At 35.2% G+C, this 20,831-nt stretch overlaps 1 protein-coding gene and 1 pseudogene across 2 annotated transcripts in view; one reads left to right on the top strand and one right to left on the bottom strand.

Moving 5' to 3' along the window:
- Ero1a (endoplasmic reticulum oxidoreductase 1 alpha) overlaps positions 1-20,831 on the top strand; it is a 44,703-nt gene that overhangs the window by 3,678 nt on the left and 20,194 nt on the right. For both annotated transcript variants that reach the window (XM_046461432.2, XM_058584652.1), the window contains exons 2-6: positions 9,430-9,549; positions 10,552-10,635; positions 15,357-15,395; positions 18,286-18,362; positions 18,463-18,536. In XM_046461432.2, coding sequence (XP_046317388.1) covers positions 9,430-9,549; positions 10,552-10,635; positions 15,357-15,395; positions 18,286-18,362; positions 18,463-18,536 — 394 coding nt within the window. The remainder of the gene's footprint in view (positions 1-9,429; positions 9,550-10,551; positions 10,636-15,356; positions 15,396-18,285; positions 18,363-18,462; positions 18,537-20,831) is intronic.
- Positions 3,291-3,788, bottom strand: LOC124104471 (prefoldin subunit 3-like; annotated as a pseudogene).

Here is a 20,831-nt window from a genome sequence, read left to right on the forward strand (position 1 = left end):
CACTTATTTTTACTATAGATTGTAAATTCTTTTGTTAATAGCATTTCAGTGTTAGTTGTTCAAATAACTAATGGTTAATTGCTTGGGACTTATAAAATCTTCCTTGTATACTACCCCTTGGTTTTCTTTCTTTCTTTTTGTAAGTCAATCTATTTTAACAAATTTACAGAAAATTGGCTTTGAATATATAAGCTTATGAAGTTTAATACGAGTATAGTTTGTATAAACAACCTTATAACCAGGACCTGCCCTTTCTTTAAACCAAAATAGGATTTGTAATATTTGTGTGGGCTTAAAGCAAATGAAGGTCTTTCACAGTTTATTATCTCTTTTGACAATTACTATCCCATTATTTACCATTAGAAAGAATGAAATAATAGAACTTTAGAAATCCCAATTAATGGAATCCTAGGATGTATTTTAAAGAAATAACCTCAGAAGAAATATTGAAGCCCAGATAAGGAGGCAATATGGACATCTTTTACATTTAATTAAAAATGAGTATAAACTCCTATGCACTCAAAATGTTTTTGCCAGTCTTAGTATGGCAAGTGCTAATAACACTCAGAGGCACTGAAGTGTGGTAGAGCCACATCAGGCCAATGAAAGGAGAGTAGCTCAGATATTCTAAAATGACTTCTCCAAAAGTGGATTATTTTTAGTTTGGAGTGCATTGTAGATATACTCTGCAAACATGTATTTTAATAGATTTAACCTGTCAAGTGTCTCCTTAAGTCAATTTTTAAAGTGGATTTAATTGTTAGCCCAAGTGACAGAGCCATGGGAGAGACACTCGGTTATATGTTGGGTGGCGGGTGGAAATAAGCCCAGAATTAGAACCTAGTCACAAGGATCTTTGAAACAGGTTTTACTGGAGAGGTGTTCATTGACTGAATGCCTGCCACATTCCAGGCTTTTCTGAATAAAAGGGTGTAAAACAAATATTTTCATAATGATGGCTGTGTAACAAAGTTTTAGAGAGACTTCAGACTTTAAAGTGGTAGTTGCTCCCCACCCCCCCTATTTTTTTGTGGTGCTAGGGACGAAACCCAGGGCCTCATATAAACTAGGCAAGGATTCTGCCACTGAGTATACCCCCAACCCTAATGAGTTGGTAGTTCTTAAATTCCACGCCCTTCTACTTGGGATAGAACTTTGGTATATCCATGCTTCTATTGACAGGGTTGCCCTCAAGTACTGTTAAGGAGTGAATTATCTTCATGGTCTTCCTCTTACACTTGTGCTGTTTTGTATCCTTTGATCTACATCTCCTCATTTCCTTCTCCCCCAACCATAAGTAACCACTGTTTCAGGTCTCTATCTTTGTATTTGAACACACATGCTTCCTTTTTTAACACCATAAATTCTGCATATAAATGAGATCATGCAATATTTTTTCTGTGTCTGGCTTATTTCACTTAGCATAATATCTTCCAGGCCTATCTATATTATGGACAATATCATGTGTGTGTCTGACATTTTCTTTATCCATTTGTGGGTAGGCATTTAGAAATCTAATGTACAATATGAGGACTATAGATAATAATAATGCATCATATTCAAGATCTTTGCTAAATGAGTAGATAATAGCTCCTCTTGCCATGAGGGTCAGGGGAATAATTGTGACATGTTGGATATGTTAATTTGCCCCACTAGTAACTATTTATACACACACACACACACACACACATACATACATACATATATATGTAGGTATATATCTGTATCTGTATATATAACATTCCATGTCACATATCTTAAATATGCACATAAGATTTATTTTTAAATTTTTATGTTATTTTTTATGGTCCCCAAACAAAATAAAATTAAATATACCTGAAGCTCTGTACCAAATAAATCATACTTTGAGCACATACATTTATTTATTTATGTTTTCTTCCTCTGTATTGAGGCATAATTGACAAAAATTGCATATATTCAATGTATACAACATGACATTTGATATACATATATTTTGGGAGATGATTACTATAATAAAGTTGACTTACATATCTATTACTTCACATAGTAACCTTTTTTGTACACCTGCATGGTGAGATTACTTAAGAATTTCAAGTATATAATACATTATATGACCTTGTACAGTAATAGTCACCATACTGTACATTAAGTCTCCAGAATTTATTAATATTTTACTACTTTCTGCACCCTCAACTCCTAGTAACAACTTTTCTCCTTTATGATGCTATAGGTTTGACTTTTTATTTTAGATTTCATGTATCAATGAAATCCTGACATTATTTCACTTTGCGTCTGGCTTATTTTGCTTAGCATAATGTCCTCCAGGTTCATCCAGGTTGTTACGATTGGCAGGACTCCTTGACAGATACTTAGATTGTTTCTATATTCCATCTATTGTAAATAATGATGCAGTGAACATAGGAGCGCAGATATATCTTTAATGACAGAACTATTTTTATTTTCTTTGGCTATGTATCAAGGAAGTGGAATTGCTGGATCATGTGATAGTTCTATTTATTTATTTTGTTTTTGAGGAACCACCTTGTTTATCATAGTGGGGCTGTACAAATTTACATTCCTGCCAACAATGTATAAGGGTTCTGTTTTCTCTACAGTCTCATCAATATTTGTTATTTATTTTATTGTGGTTTTGATGTGAATTCCCCTGATGATTACATGATAAGTGATATTGAACACATTTTCCACATATTTGTTTGTTAGTCCTTTGTATGTCTTTGTAAAAATTTCTATTCAGGTTCTTTTTTCATTCTTTTTAGTCAGCTCTTCCCCCCACCCTCTTCTCTCTCTCTTGAGTTGCATGAATTCTTGGTATATTTGGGATATTAACTTCTTATCAGACAGATAGTTTGCAAATTTTCTCCCATTCTGCAGGCTGTTTTCATTTTGTTGATTTTTTTCCTTTGCTGTTCAAAAACATTTTAGTTTGATGTAGTCTCACTTATTAATATTTTAAAAAAAGTTTTAATCACTGTTGCTGTTAAAAAACATTCAGTTATGTCCGTCTTGAAGAATGAATGCTGGAGTATTTAAAATAACACATTTGTAAAACTGAACCACATTTTTTTGAGGGAGGGTACCAGGATTGAACTCATGGGCCCTTGACCACTGATCCATATCCCCAGTCCTATTTTGTACTTTATTTAGAGACAGGATCTCACTGAGTTCTTAGCGCCTCGCTTTTGCTGAGGCTGGCTTTGAACTTGTGATCTTCCTGTCTCAGCCTCTAGAGCCGCTGGGATTACAGGTGTGCACCACCACACCGAGCAACGTGAACCAGGTTGTCAGCATTATGCTTTGTTCTTGGTAGACTCATGTTTGTTTCTGCTCTTCATGTCCAATTATAAACCCTGGCCATATTGACTTCTGTAGTAGTAAATTGATCTCAAAGAAAGTCAATGTTTTCCTCAAGAGAATCCAGATTTTTTTGTGGTAGTTGATAAAGTCTTTCCCAACAATGCCTGAGCTTCACCAGTATCATATTCAACTATTACATAAGCCTCCAACCACAGACAAACTGTATCAATAGGAGGAAACAAAGCTTTGCAGTGCAGGTTGTCTGTCAGTAAGAATTCGGTCTCCAGGCAACTGGTGGGCTATTTATTTCCATCTGCATGTATTTTAGAATTTACAAAATCTGCTTCATTTCAGAAATCTGACCTTTAAGCCTCCTTTTCTTGAGCAAGGTTCAGTTCCATAACCTCGTACTTTTGGTACTATTCATCCAGCTTCTTTAGTATTGTACCTGCAGTCTCATTCCTAGGCTGTTTCATGAAGAAATCCACATCTTCCACAATGACATGTCCTCAGGAATCCTCAGGTGGAGCTACCTGTAACCTGCAACCACTTCTTGTATGCCCCAACAGTCCCCTAAGCAGATACCTTCTTGAGAAATATAGCATGAGACTAACTGCCTACTCCTGCTTATTTTTGTTATTATTGCCTGTGTTTTTACTACCATCTCCAAATTATCACTGCCAAGACCAATGTTGTGGACCTTTCTCCTGTGTTTTTTGTTTGTTTTAAGGAGTTTTATGGTTTAGCATTTTGTTTAAGTATTTAATTCTGTTAAGTTGATTTTTTTTAATGTGTGATGTAAGATAAAAAAACTTTTTTTTTTTTTTTGCACATGGATGTCCAGTTTTCCCAGCACCATTTATTGAGGAGACCGTTCTTTCCCCATTGTGAGTTTTGGAACCTTTGTCAAAGTTTGGTTGTCCATGTATGCATAGGCTTGTTTCTGTAGCCTCCATTGGGTTCCATTGGTCTGTGTGTCTGTTTTTGTGCTGGTACCATACTATTTTATTACTATAGCTTTTATAATGTAATTTGAAGTTAGGAAGAAGGCTGCTTCCAAGTCTGTTCTTCTTGCTTAAGATGGCTTTATGGGGCTGGGGTTGTGGCTCAGTGGAAGAGAACTCGCCTAACATGCTTGAGGTACTGGGTTCGATTCTCAGCACCACATAAATGTAAAATAAAAGATATTGTGTCCACCTAAAACTAAACAGTAAATATTAAAAAAAAAATTAAAAAGATGGCTTTAATTGTTTGGGGTCTTTTGTGGTTCATATGAATTTTAGGATTGCTTTTTCTATACCTATGAAAAATGTCATCGGAATTTTGAGAGGGATTGCATTGAATCTGTAGATGGCTTTGTGTACTATGGACATTTTAGTATTACTAATTCTTCAAAATCCACGAATGTGGGATATCTTTTCATTTATTTTTGTCTTCTTCATTATCTTTCATCAACATTTTATAGTTTTTTCAGTGTAAAGATCTTTCACTTTCTCAGTTACATTTCTTGCATTTATTCCTTTTGATGCTATTGTAAGTGGGATTGTCTTCTTCGTTTCTTTTTCAGATATTTTGTGTTAGTTTATAAAAAATGCAACTGATGTTTGTTTGTTTGTTGCAGTGTAACTTAAAGTGATTCCTAGCGGAAGCACTTTAAGTTACACCTCCCCAGCTCTGAAACTGTACTGATTTTTGTATTTGATTTTTTTTTTTTTTAGAATTTTTTTTTTAATATTTATTTTTTAGTTTGTTTTTGGCAGACACAACATCTTTGTTTGTATGTGGTGCTGAGGATCGAACCCGGGCTGCACGCATGCTAGGCTAGCGTGCTACCACTTGAGCCACATCCCTAGCCCCTGTATTTGATTTTGTATTCTAAAATTTGTTTGTTAGTTCTAACGGATTTTTGGTGGAGTCTTTAGGGTTTTCTATATACTGTGTAAGATCATGTCATCTGTAAACAGAGACGATTTACTTCTTCCTTTTCAATTTAGATACCTTTTATTTCTTTTTTGTTGCCCAGTAGGACACTTTGAATACTTTTAAAGGCATTTCATAGAAAAATGAGTATGAAGAGTAAAGTCTTACACCACTTTGAGTGAAAAACTAAAATTATATGGTAGGACTAGTATTTGTTGATATTTTAAGAAGAAAACTAGAAGATGTTTTTTTTTTTTTTGTTTGGTCATTCATTGCAAATTAAAGAATATCTGTAACTAGAAAATAGTGAGCAAATAGATCAGTGTAATTTTCTTTTCTCTTATCTTTTGCATTTGGCTAAATCAACCAGAATCAATGGAGAAAGTTTCTGAGACTGTCTTCACTGCTAATTTATTATTACTATTATTATTTAGTTCTTTATTCCATTGGGGCTACAGATGTCAAATTTTCAGAAAATTTTAACTGCAAACTTACCCTATTTTTTTTTTTCTCTTTCGTAAGAAAATGTCACAGGAGAATAGAAGATCTCTGTTACCAGAAGCATTTAAACAAAGGTTGGGTGATAATAACGCTTAACACTTACTGAACATTTGCTCTGTATTATTTTATCCTGATATCAAATCTGTGAGATGATAACTATCATTATTTTGTATTAAGATATTGAATTGAGGAATAGAGAGATTAACTAACTTGGATAAGGTCAAAACTTAGCTAAGTGACAAAGATGAGATTCTAACTTAAGAAGGTCTGACTCCAGAGCATGCATACTAACCATTGATGCACACTGCCTCCTCCTTAAGGTGCATCTATGGAGGGGGTTGCTGATTTTTGCTTGAGAGGTTGCGATAGAAGGCCTTCAAAGGCTTTTCAGCTCTTAGGAGACTAGGACTTTAAACTGGGTGATGTTATATGTCAGTCCTACATTGGTATTTATATATACCATCCTTAACCTGGGTCTTTTTTTTTTTTAGTTGTAGATGGACATAATACCTTTATTTTATTTGTTTATTTTTATGTGTTTCCGGGGATCAAACCCAATGCCTCATGCATGCTAGACAAGTACTCTATCACTGAGCCACAATCCCAGCCCCTCAACCCGGGTCTTTTTATTTCCAGCTATTATTTTGGCCCCTTACCTAAGACTGATGATTTCATGAAGTCTAGAGCACTGAGCTTCAAATTTTAGCGTACATTATGCATTTTTTAAAAATTCAGATTCCTGAGGCAGGTCCAGAGTTGTCTCTCAGTGGGAGACAGTGAAGAGTTACTTCAGCAACACTGAAGCACATCCTTGTTATAGTCTGGCACCTGTCTTTTGGTCTTAGATTAGGTAATAGGATTTTGATTTATTTCCAAGAGTCTGTCCTGGTTCTAGTAACATGTTTTCTACCTTAGCCCTTTCCTGTGACTCTATTTTGCTAACATGCCTTGTTTTCTAGTTAATAGAACTGGGCTTGCAATATACCTGCTAGGCTTTCTTCCAGAAATCAGGTTCTGCTGCCTGTTGGCAGGCTCACCTAAACTGTCAGATGGCTTGGATTTCCAAGTAGCTTCCTGTCTTGTCTTTGCTGGGCTCTCTCCATCTACTGAAATCCCTGCCATCCTTATGTGGCTTCCTTATCTGTCTTGCTACCTGTGGTTACAGTGGGGAATACCTCCTATTCCATATCTAACATAAGGGGCAGGAGACTTAAAAATCCAACATTTGACCTGCCTCCTTTTCCTCGAATGTCTCTTGGCAACATGTCACCTCTTTTCCTTTCTGATTTGGGACTTCTCAGAGCTTCCTTTGTATTTGGTTTATACAGATAGGTAGAATGTTGGGTGTGAAGGGTTGTTTATCATAGCTGCCTGCTTATCTTGCTATGTTGAGTGACTTCCTGCCCAAGTGTGCTTGTGTGCTCTGGGGCACTGAGCACTGTCACAAGTGACATGGTAGTACAGAGGTACCATTAGAGAGAGTGGCACTATTCTCAGTGATGAGTGACAGTGGATAGCATTCATCCATTCATTTACCACCATTCCATAAATAATTATTGTTCATCTACTGTGCACTTCCTAAAAGCATGGTGCTAAGTACTGGAAACACAAAGATGAACAAACATGATTTTGCCCTTAAGGATTTTATTCTCTGGTGGGCAGGAGGGAGATAGTAAATTCAGCACAGTGAGGTATTTTTATACTATAGCAGTATGTGGATGCTCTGGGAGCACACAGGAGAGGCAGTTAACCCAGTAGTGGTGAGGTATGCCTGAGAGATGGCTTCTGGAAGGTGGGTACACTGAGCTAGGTCTTGAAGATATATTCTTACTGTGAAAATGAATTTCTGGGGGAAAAATGGATTGCTCCAAACTCTCTCAAATTTCTCCTGTTCTTTTGTTTCCTTTTGTAGCTTAATGTCTCTGCTTTGCTGGTGTTCTTTTGGCCTTGTGGTCTTTCTGGTCCTGTTATTCTTTGAATAATAATTTGTACCAAGGGGAGAAACAGTCTTTTGTCCTTAGAAGTTTTGCTTTTAATGTTCAAAAGAACATGCGAAAAATCAAATCATCTAGATTATAAGCACTTTAGTGTTATTAGTATCCAAAATTAGGATTCATTGGGGCTGGGGGTGTAGCCCAGTGCTAGAGAGCTGCTTCATGAGCTCCAGGCCCTGGGTTCAACCCCCTGCACCAAACATGCGCTGCACACACACGCATAGAATGAGGACTCTAAGATTGTGGTGTACTCAGAATTTTCAGTAGGCTACAAGGACACATTTGCATATGAAATGAAAACAGTTATTATATGACAAAATATGTAGATCAGATTTCTAGAAACTGAATTAGCTCCAAACAAATAAGATTAGAAAAATCATTAAAAATCTTAGCTCTTGAATATTGCTGTTATAATTCAAAGTCTTCTTGTCTCTTAGGTGAAAATTTTCCAAACTGTTTTGTGATAGTCTCAAATTAAAAGTTATTGTATGATTTTACATATTCCAAAGGGTAAACACCTAAATTTAATATTTCAATAAATATTTTTACTTTGTTTCTTACAAGTAGATTTTAACAATATGTTTTTATAGGCAGTAGGTATCCCTAAAATATAATCAAATGTGGTTTACAATGAAGACATTCAGACCACAGAAGGGTCTCTTTTTTTTTTTCTACAGAATGCTGCCTGTCCTCAGTCTTTCCCCAAGGTTTTTTTTTTTGAATCATTATGTGTTTGTTTTTTAAAAGAAATGTTTGATTACTTCTGTTACATGTTTGCTTAGCCCCAAGTAAACAGCTAGGAATTTTAGTTTCACAACTGAAAACATCATCTGATTATAATATAACTTCCCATTGTATCCTCATAAAGGTATATTTAATAGTTTATCTAGTAACTAGGATTTAAGACCTCAATATTGAACATTTGAAAATCAGGATTGGCTTTGTGATCATTTTGCTATTTCAGTTTTGCTAATGTAAATAATTTCTAAGCATCATTCCAAACCTATAAAAAATTATTATGGCCCATTAACTAAGGATTGTTAGAAATTTATAATGATTTATGTTTTTTTTTTAATTCAGTAACACGTCTTTTTATATAGTCATCAAGTCTCTGACCTATACATCCTCTAAAAATGAAAGGAAAACTGAGACAACTGAAATTATACGACTACAGAGTCTCAGGAAAACCAACAATGGGATACACTTGGGTTTCAGGAAAGATGGGTGGAAGTGGGAAACCTCTAGGCAATCTGAATAACATGTGCTATCTCTTATTAATGCTTGTTGGAGTGTCTTTTAAGGTCTTTTCTCTCTCTGCTGACTAGCTCACATGCTTATCTGTTCACATGATGGAATATGGTCTGAGTTTATGTGTTCACAGGTCTGGTCACAGGGAGATACTTCTCTCCCTTTTATCTCAGTGCCCATCTTTGGTCTAGTTATCTGGGGTCTGGAAGGAGGGGTACAGAATGACTTTGAGGGAACTAGCTCTGTGTGTGTGTATTTTCATGACCCCAGCACACCCTACAGAATTGCTCTAGGGATGAAGTAAGAGCAGCAGTATCACTAGACTATTGTCATACCCCATCTTAGAAAATTATGAGGGGTGGATAAAGGTTGATTGAGTAAGAGGTATTTTATAATAACCACGTGAGGAAAAAGAATCTTGTTGCATCTTGGACATTTTTGGTTTATTGTTTCATTTTCTTTGGAACAGGTTAGTGGTTACTTGGATGACTGTACTTGTGATGTTGAAACCATCGATAGATTTAATAACTACAGACTTTTCCCAAGACTACAAAAACTTCTTGAAAGTGACTACTTCAGATATTACAAGGTACTTTTAATTTTAATTTTTTTATAAGAATACTTTAAATGGATAATTACATTTTCTTAAGAATTACTAAGCTTCAAAATTGTGGTTATTATTTAAAATTGAGAGAAACTTTACTCAAGAAATTCACTTTATATTAGTGAACCATTTGGTTCTGAAACCATCAATTGGATACTTTTAATAAAAAAATGATAGTTTTGTACTGTATAGTTAGGAACCACCTATTTAAATTGAAGTTAGAACAAAAACTTATTTCTATCCAAACAGTGAGTACATAATTTTCTCAAACATTAGATTTTCCCTAATTAATTAAAATAACTAAATTAAAAAAAATTTAGAAACAGCATGGTTTTATTTAAACTCATTATTTTAACAAGTCACTTGTAGCATTTTATCTTAAGATAACTACTGGAAGAATTTAGAAAATCTGATCATTGAAGTCTTTAGTTGTAGTTTGAGTTCACAATTTAACTTTTCTCTACTTGGTAACTGTTTCTTGCTTTAAAAAGTATGAGTTGAGCCGGGCACGGTGATGCATGCCTGTAATCTCAGCGGCTCTGGAGGCTGAGACAGGAGGATCACAAGTTCAAAGCGAGCCTCAGCAATGGTGAGGCGCTAAGCAACTCAGTGAGACCCTGTCTCTAAATAAAATACAAAATAGGGCTGGAGATGTGGCTCAGTGGTTGAGTGCTCCTGAGTTCAATCCCTTGTACCAAAAAACCAAAACAAAACAAAACAAAAAAAAGTTGATAATGTAAGCTGTTTTGACTCCTGGTTGCCATATGTTCAGGGTCTGGTTAATGGTTGTCTGCGTCTTTCTAACTGACTTATCAATTTGCCTATGTCAGCTATACACATACAGCCAATGGAACTGGGTGACTAATAAGTGGAAGAAATACCAGGATTGTAACATATCACATAACCAGTTCATAGCCTCACAATTCAGCAGTTGTCAATTATAATCTTGGGGTTCTTATTTTTAAAACTCCTACTATTATTCTACAGGTAAACCTGAAGAAGCCGTGTCCTTTCTGGAATGATATCAGCCAGTGTGGAAGAAGGGACTGTGCTGTCAAACCTTGCCAATCTGTAAGAACTATGTGTACCTTTAAGATCTATTGCACCTATTTTCATCCATTACAATTTTTTAAAGGGGGCCAAGATAACCAAATAATAATTCAATCCTTAGTTTAAATATAACATTTAATATTTATGAATTGCAAATCTAAATGTCTAAGTGTAAAACCTATTTTGAATTAAACTGACTTCATAATGATAAATTTTTTGTTGTTAATATAATCCCTTGATTTATTCGAGAGATTAGTTGTGCTCTTGGCTTGGTATTTGTTTTTCTTCCTACATCTTACCTGAAAAAGTTATGTGTATGGTATAATCAAATGAAATTAATTGAAGTATAATTAAAATTCCTTTACTTTTTAAAACAAATTTTGTTTTTTAGTTGTAGTTGGACACAATACCTTTATTTTATTTATTTATTTTTATGTGGTGCTGAGGATCAAACCCAGGGCCTCACAAGTGCTAGGCGAGCGCTCTACCGCTAAGCCACAACCCCACCCCAAAATTTCTTTACTTTTTTGGTATAATTTTTTCTTGGATTTCCTGGGGTAGAAATTGAGAGTGGACAAAACACCTGATTTTACTTTGGAATCTTAGAGCATTAAAAGTTGAAGTACTCTATGAAAGTAGAGATTTTTGAAATACTTTGAAATGAAGTAGGTTTTGCCTCCCTTTAAAAGCAGATAGGGTCGGGGTGTAGCTCAGTGGTAGAATGCTTGCCTATATGCAAGGTCCTGGTATAAACAACAACAATGAAGGAAAAAAAAAGTATATTTTCATTTTATTTATTTTTATTGTGACAAAATATGTATAGCATTGAATTTACAATTTTAACCATTTTTAAGTGTACAGTTCAGTGGCATTAAGTACATTCATATTGTTGTGGAGCTGTCACCCTTCACCTGTCTCCAAAACTTTCTCATCCTCCCAAACTGAAACTGTTGCCACTTGACCACTAACTCCCAAGTCCCACCCGCCTCTCAGTATTTGGCAACCACCACTCTGTTGTTTTCTCTGTGAATTTGAGTATTATAGGCACCTCCTTTAAGGGAAATAATACTATATTTGTCCTTTTTTGCATATGGTTCTGTTTCATGTAGAGTGATGTTTTTAAGTTGATATATACTATAGCATTTATTAGAATTTTATTCCACTTTAAGGCCAAGTTACAATGTTGCACCGTATGTCTGTACTAAGTTTTGTTATATTTTAATCTGTTGATACACTTTTGTGTTGTGGAAACACAACAAGAGCCTTTTGGCTCTTATGGATAATTCTGCTGTGGACATGTGTATATAAATAGCTCTTCAAACCCCTATTTTCATTCTTCTTCTTCTTTTTTTGTTTTTGGATTGAACCTGGGCCCTGGAGCTTGCTAAGCACATGTTTTATCTGAGCTATATCCTCAGGCTCTCAAATTTTGTGGGTATACCTAGAAGTGGAACTGCTGGATCATATGGTAATTCTAGGTTTAATTTTTGAGCAATTGTCAAATTCTTCCACAGTGGCTGATCCATTTTTACATTTCTATCAAAAGTGTACAAGGGTTCCAGTTTTTCCACATCCTTGATAATACTGATTTTTCTGCTTTTTGGATAATAGCCACCCTAACAGAGGTGAAAGTGGTATTGTGTTTTTTGAGCAGTTTATTTTTCTAAATCTAACTATTGCTCACATAGACATATCTAGCATGTGGTATTAAAGCAAATATAAAATATTATTTATGAATATTTTATCATGAGAATGAGAAGCATTTAGTTCTATTAATCCTTAGAGACACAACTTGGTAAAAACTCAAGGATTAACTTACAAAACATTAACTTATGTTACTGTGTTAGTTGACTTCCCATTATTATCACAAAATACCTAAGATAATCAACTTATAGGAAGAAAAGGTTTATTTTGACTCATGATGTTGGAGGTTCAAGTCATGCATGATTGACTCCCTGTAGCTTTGGACCTGTGGTGAGGCAGCGCATCATGGTGGAGAGTATGTGGCAGAGGAAAACCAATCACCTCATAGTTAGGAAGCAAAAAAGAGGAAGAGGAAGAGGCCAGTAGAAGCTCTATCAAGAGCACTCTCCCAGTGACCTAAAGACCTTCCATCAGGCCTCACCTCTCAAAGGTTCCACCACCTCTTGATGGTGCCTCTCTAAGGGCCAAGTCTTTAACACATGGGCCTTTGGAGGGCATTCAAGATTCAGTCCACAGCAATTACTGTCTTGAAAGCATGAACATATCATGATAGTGATGTTATCAATTTAAATGCTTCACTATATTTTATAAGTTCTTGACATTATATTTTAGTAAGAGGAAAAATTAGTTGGGGGTATTTAAACTGAAAAACTGAGATAGGATCTAGTTACCTCAGCTTCAGCAGAACTGGAGCTGAGTTATATAAAAAGCTTCCCATTCTCGGTTGTGGCTACATGCTATGAAGACACCATTATTCATTAAACCAATTTCTTATTGGAGGACAAAACAGAAACAAAAACTGGGACTGAGATGCTTTCATGTCAATACTACTGCTTTCTTCTTAAACTGATATCATACTGGAGGTTTTTGCTTTTAAAGGAAGGTAATTGGAAAACATTAAATTTATAAACATTAAATTTGTAAGCTTGGCAAAGAAGTACCATGATTAGACCTGAGTTTTAGGATAACTGGCAGTGTTGGGGGAAGTATATGTAAAACATGAGGAGATGGAGAAGAGATTGGTGAAGTAATATCAGTTGGCATTTGAATGTAATTTGGCTCAATAATGAGTATTTTGTGAGAGTCTACTATGTGGTGAGACCTGGGCATGCAAGCTTAGCTATGGTTTAGTAGAGAAGAGAAACACTAAGTGATCATTTCAACACAAGTATGATTGCCCAACTATAGGTTAAAGTGTACAAACTGAGAGCAGAGAGGAACAGCAAGCTGAGGAGGGAGAGTGAGAGAAACTCCACTCCAAATGCCAGTGAGGAAATGAATTATTTATATTCCTCTTGGGATAAGCCTGGGCTCAGTTCTAATAATTCCTAATAGGGTGATATGTTGGAAACAAAGAGTGATTAAAGGTCATTTTGAGTCCTTCGGAATATTTGCTATAGCTTAAATTGTCATCTTTCAGATTTAACATTTATATTGTGCATTACTGATATCTTTTTTAAAAAAATATTTTTATTAGTTGTTGATGGATCTTTATTTATTTATTTATTTATTTATTTATTTATTTATATGCGGTGCTGAGAATCGAACCCAGTGCCTCACACAAGCTAGGCAAGTGCTCTGCCACTGAGCTACAACCCCAGCCCCTGCATTACTGATATCTTGACATCTCAATATTGTATGTTTCAGTGTGCCTCTGAAAGAAGGGACATTACTTCATGACCACAGTGCCATCCTCACACCTCAAACAATGAGCAGTTCTTCCTTAATGTAACATATGCATTTGGTCAAACTCAGTCAACTCACTACTCAGATGGTCTGCTGCTACTTTGGTAATGCCTTTTGTAGCTGAACAAGGGACAAAGACCAGTTCCCTTTTTGTCAACACTTTGATTTCCTTTTTTAGTTCAGGTTATACCCTGTGACCTAGCAGGAGAGAGAAAAGTAGTAAAAACAAGTTTTCTTCCTTATGTTGGGCACTTTGAAAACCATATCCCTTGATTTGTATACTGATTCCAGAGAAAATTTGAGTGAGGCAGATGTTCTGCCCATTGAGGCTGGAATCTTTTTATACCCAGAGAAACCAGTCATTTGTTGTCTTTACAGTTCTGCAAAATCCGGTTCTTTCACCTCCATTATTGATTGGCCAATGCAAAAAAAGAATAACAATGTTTAGTGTGAGTCTGGGAATAAGAAATGAGTATTATGGTGGTTAAGTCTTTTTGGAGATAATTTGGCAAATGCATCAAAAATAAAAAGGCACATACCCTTTGACCTAGAAATCTGATTAGGAATTTTACTTAGTAATTAGACAGATGTTCATAGATGACGACCATAAAGCAGGTCTGAATATTGTAGAGATGTCAGTTCTACTGAAATATATCTATAAATTTGACATTCTTTGTTATGTGAAAAAAATTAGAAATCTAAATGTATAGCTATTGAAAAAGAACACTCTTTGATCTAGTTCAGAGTCTGGAAGTGTACACAATAAAGTGATGCACACCCTTCTAGGCATGTACCCTAGAAGAAAGAGTACCCTGCAGTATACAGAATTCTGCTACATCCTTATCTGCCCACAGCATCACTTTGAGGACAGGCAGATAGTTCCTGTAGTGAGTAAGTGGCCAACACACCTAAAAACCACTTCTAGTTTCCTCTGAAAAGAACTGGAGCTCCTTAAATACGAGCTACACAAGATGAACCTGAAAAATTTTGTCAAACAAAACAAAACAAAGCATGCTGCTAAGGACTACCAAAGGAATATCAAAAGGATGCAGGTGCTAAGATTAAGTCAGCACTTAGTGACTTATAGAGGGACAGTTTGAATATCAAAAAGAATAATGGCTCAATAACTGTTTTTTTATTTCCATGCTATCATATGTGAGTATTTTATTAGTTTGTTTTTGAATTTTTATTTCCTTTAAAGAAATAATATAAAAATTGCCTGAGTAGTTTTAGTTAAAAATAAAGTGTTAATTTCAATAATTTGTTTTGTGATTTTTCTCATAAATTTAATTTTTTTTTCCAGAAGACAGGATAAATGTTATCTAAAAAAATGCATATTTTTTCTTTTTCAGGATGAAGTTCCTGATGGGATTAAATCTGCAAGCTATAAGGTATATACATATACTTAACTGATATGTCTAGTACCTTGACAAAAAGCTTGAAAAAAACATTTCCCCTTTCACCTAGATGTCCCCATCTCTGTTTCTCATTACAGTGAAATCCCTTGAAAGTTTTTAATTCAGTGGCTCTAAATCCTTTTGTTTGTTTTCATTTAATCTTTTATTATTCAAAGTATCAAAAATAAACAAAAGTAGAGAAAAGGAAAAAAACCCAAACATCCGTCACCCAGCAGTTATCAGTGTATGGTCAAACCTGCCTCATCTGTAGCTCTCACTCTATTTTCCCAATTATTTTAAAGCCAATCTCAGATAAATCATTATGTTTATACATAATTCACATATATCTCTAAGATAAAAATACTCTTTAAAAAAATACCCATAGTCAGGGTTCATATTTCTCTGATGTTTCATAAATACATTAATAGTTTGTTTGAAACAGGATTCAAATTTACCTGCACATTGCATTTGATTTATGTGTCTTTTATGTCTCTCTCTTAAAATAAAATTTTTTTGGTGGGAAGGTTTACTGGGGATTGAACTCATAGGTGTTTTACTACTGAGTCATACCCCCCAATCCTTTTTATGTTTTATTTTGAGACAAGGTCTCACTAAGTTGCTTAGGTCTTCTCTAAGTTGCTGAGGATGGCCTCAAACTTGAGATCTTCCTGCCTCAGCCTCCTGAGTCATTGGGATTACAGGTGTGTGCCACCATACCTGATTTAAAATAAACTTTTATTTTTATAACAGTTTTAAATTTACAGAAAAATTGTGAAGATAGTTTAGAGTTTCCATAAAACTCATAACCAGTTTCCTCTATAAGTATCATCTTATATAACCATTGTATATTTATGTTTTTTTTGTTGTTGTTGCTACTGGGTATTATACCAAGGGCCTCACACACTCTAAAGACTCACTCTATCACTGAGTCATATCCCCATCCTGATACATTTGTTAAAAATAATGAACCAGTGCTGATACATTATAACTAACTTTACTCAGATTTCTTTAATTTTCACCTAATGGCCTTTTTCTGTATCAGAATCCTCAGTCTTTTCCCAGAGGAAACCACATTCTGAACCTTTCCACCATAGATGAAAATTAATTTTGCTAATTTTTGATTCCACATTTCCTTGTACATATGAAGAGTTAAAGTGTGAACTCACAGCATTGACTTGTTGACATCAGTGACAGAACTTTGCACATAGTTAAGTGATGTCATTATTAACTGTTTCAAATAGAAAATAATTTAATTCCACAAAATTGTTTGACATTTTTCATTCAATTAATGGACTCATCTCTTTGAGTTTATTCAAAGTAAAACTTGAATCAGGGATTATGGCACATGCTTGTAAATCCCAGTGACTCAGGAGGCTGAGGCAGGAGGATAGCAAGTTAGAGGCCACCCTCAGCAACTTAGTGAAACCCTATCTCAAAATAAATAAAAAGGGCTAGGGGTTGAGACTCAGTGGTAGAGTGCCCTTGTGTTCATTCCCAAGTACTGCCAAAATACAATACAAAACAAAATCTGGAAACAACAACAACAAAAACTTTTGGAAGTTCCTTCTATAGAAGGAAAACTTTCATCACTCTTGTGAATGCTAGTGTAAATTCAGTTAAAGTTAAAAATTAAAGATAAAATAATTTTTGTGTCATACCTATATAGATCTTGATAAAAATAATTTTCTGGGTAAAAATGGTATATTACCTAAATCAAGAAATCAAAGGAGCAGAATTGGACTTGTCATGAAGGCACATGCATAACTCATATTTGTGTACAAATTTTACCAATGAAGATAAAAGTGTTTATTATCAAATGATGTACATACTAAGTAATGACCACAAAATTTTTAAGATGAAGCTGATGTTGAAAACAAATTATTGAAGGCTAGGCATGATGACAGATTCCTATAATCCACTGACTCTGGAGGCTGAGGCAGGAGGATGACAAATTCAAGGCTAAGCTCTGCAAGTTAGTGATACCCTGACTCAAAATTAAAAAAAAAAAAAAGGCAGCAAATTAGCTCAGTGGTAAAATGCTCTTGGATAGACTTAGACATCGAAAAGAAATATGGTTCAAGAATATCTTACAAATACCTAAAGATAGCAGAATACTTTTTGCAAAGACTTGGGAAGCTCCAGGGTACTCCTAGCATCATGGCATGATATTCCCATTGCTTATATTATGGAAGAAAAAATTGATGCTGTTAGACCATTGGAAAAGCAGGACAATATCTTTTTTTTTTTTTTTTTTTGAGAGAGAGAGAGAGAGAGAGAGAGAGAGAGAATCTTTTGTAGATGGACACAGCACAATGCCTTTATTTTTATGTGGTGCTGAGAATCGAACCCAGGTTGCGCCCGTGCTAGGCGAGCGCTCTACCGTGGAGCCACAATCCCAGCCACAGGACAATATCTTTTGACTACTTGCCACAAGACTTCCTTACACTCAAAGATATTCTTCATGACCAGGCACAGTGGTGCACACCTGTATTCCCAGTGGCTCTGGAGGCTGAGGCAGGAGGATTGCGAGTTCAAAGCCAGCCTCAGCAACAGTGAGGCCCTAAGCAACTCAGTGGAACCCTGATTCTAAATAAAATACAAGATAGGGCTAGGGATGTGGCTCAGTGGCTGAGTGCCCCTGAGTTCAATCCCTGGTATCCCCTACCCCCCGAAAAATGTTCTTCATAGACATTTTAAAGGCAAAGCTTTTTACTTATTTTTTAGCTTCAAGAGGAAATGTGAGTGCTTAATGGTTTCTTTTTAGTTTTGAAGTCAAGATGATGGTACCAGATATCAAGAGAGCCTTAGATAGTGTCTAAATTCTTTCAAAAAGTTTTTTAAAATGCAGTAAATTGTATTCTATTTACTCTATTTTTCATTTTAGTATTCTGAAGAAGCCAATAATCTCATCGAAGAATGTGAGCAAGCTGAACGACTCGGAGCAGTGGATGAATCACTGAGGTATGATTTTTCTTTTCTTTTCTTTTTTAGTGGTGCTTTGTTTCTTTCATATCACATGTTAATTTGAAAAAAAGAATCACACTGTTCATTTTTTTTGAAGTGAGGAAACCCAGAAGGCTGTTCTTCAGTGGACCAAGCATGATGATTCTTCTGACAACTTCTGTGAAGCTGATGGTAAAACATTTTTTTATACTACACGTTATGTTTAAAATTATACCTAAGATAAAATTTTGAATCTTTTTTTTTTAAACTCAGTTTCTAATAGTTTGACAGCTCCCCAAAAAGCTAAACAGAATTACCATATGACCTAACAGTTCCATTTCTAGGTACACATTCAAAAGAATTGAAGACAGAGACTCAAACAGATTTGGGTAAACCAGTGTTCGTTGCAGCATCATTCCCAGTAGCCAGAAAGTATAAACAACCTGTGTCTCTCACCAGATGGATGAATAAGCAAATGTGGTATATCCATTTAATGAAATTCTATTGAGCCATAAAAAGGAATGAAGTTCTGACATAGGCTACAACATAGATGAACCTTGAAAACATGCTAAGTGAAATAAACCAGACACAAAAGACAAGTATTATATGAGTCCACTTACATAAACTATCTAAAATGGGCAAATTCATAGAACGTAGATCAGAGGTTACTGGAGGTTGTAGGGCTGGGAATGAAGAATTATTGTTAGATGACTGCAGAGTTTCTCTTTGGGGTTATGGAAGAGTTTTGGAAACAAACTGGTCACAATTATACAACATTGTGAATGTTGTTAATGTTGCTTGAGGTACACTTAAATATGGTTGAACTGGCGGGATTTTGTTTCATATATATTTTACCATAATAGAACTACTAAAAAAGAAAACTTTATTTCTAGAAAAAAAATTTACCTCTTAGATTTTGCAGTTTGTAGTATATAGTAATTTTGATAAGTTTTGCAATACACACATGCATTTTGCACAAGTAGCTAGAATGTAGGAATTACAAAAACTTACTTCTGGCTGGGCATGGTGGTATACTTTGTAATCTCAGCAGCTTGGGAGGCTGATGCAGGAGGATTGTGAGTGCAAAGCCAGCCTCAGCAACTTAGCAAGGCCCTAAGCAACTTAGCAAGACCTAAATAAAAAATAAAAAGGGCTGTGGGATGTGGAACAGTGATTAAGCACTCCTGGGTTCAGTCCTTGGTACCAAACAAAAACAAAACAAAAATTAAAACAAAACAAAACAAAACCAAAAAACCCACCTTACTTCTGTTATATTGCTGTTGGATTGTTTTACATTTTCCTTAATGATGGCCTTTGTTGCTTTCAGAAAAGAGAATTTCGCACATAGAATCACATCTGCAACATCTAAAACTAAGCCCCAGTCCTGGTGCTGTTAAAATCTAGCATCCTAGGTTTATGGATTCTTCCATTCTTCTTTTTCTAAGTTGAATTATTGGCCTCTTACTTAATTATTGCTCTCTAAACAAAATTTAATCGAATTGAGTTTTGATGTTCTTCTGTGGCTCTTTTGTAGAGTATTAATGATCTTAAAAAAATTAAGTGAAAAGAATACTGCAGGGCATTGAAATTTCAAGTAAAAGAGAAGCCTGTAATCCTTATGAAAGAGAAAGGAAGGGAAAGTGGCTTCTTTTTGGAAAAAGAGAGAGGACGGATGAGAGGAGAGAAGAGAAAAAGAAAAGAGCTTTCCTTGATAGGAAACATGAACAAGCTTTGGTATATACTTATCTATAATGCCTTCTTTCTGTTTCCAAAATCTGGAAAACAGACATGTTTCCTCCTAAGTTTAATACGCATTCAGTGTGAATATTCATGTATTTCACTGCAGAAATGTGTATGTGGGTGAGGTTTTGTTTTGTTTTGGTTTTTTTTTTTTTTTCAATGCTGGGGAACAAATCCAGGCCCTTGTGCATACTAGATAAGAGCTCTTTCGCTGAGCTCCAGCTCCAGCCCTATGGTCTCACTTGAACTTAGTGGTATTAACTACTGTTGCTGCCCAGAAGCCATTCCTTATTTCCAGGCATCCTAAGCAACTAGTTCATGGCTTCCTTTCTTATATCAGCTGATGACTTTATTTCCCTGCCACATCTCTACCCCTTTCGATTGGTGCCCCAGACCCTGTTGGAGTAATACCTAATGTAAGTTGTGTACACTGTATTACTTTTGTTCTCGATTTCAAAACATCTCAGGGATATTAGATATGAGAGGTTGTAGACTTAATCAAGACTTAGGCTACTAAAGGAAAGAGATGGAACATTCTCCTCGACCTCTTGTTTTATCATCTTTTCTATAAAGATCTTTTGGCCTTAAACATTGTTCTATGAGATAAAACTAAATTTATAATATGTAACAGTTTTTTTTAAGACATGTAATGTTAGAAAAAGGATGGTAATACTTTAACTTCCATGAATGAACTATCCTTTTGAGACTACAATGTGAGTACCAACTGAGAATCAATAGCTCACTCAC

Source organism: Marmota monax, unplaced genomic scaffold, assembly GCF_021218885.2.
Source record: "Marmota monax isolate L192 unplaced genomic scaffold, Marmota_monax_Labrador192_F-V1.1 WCK01_AAM20220418_F8-fsc00001, whole genome shotgun sequence".
In the NCBI taxonomy this organism is placed as follows: Eukaryota; Metazoa; Chordata; class Mammalia; order Rodentia; family Sciuridae; genus Marmota; species Marmota monax.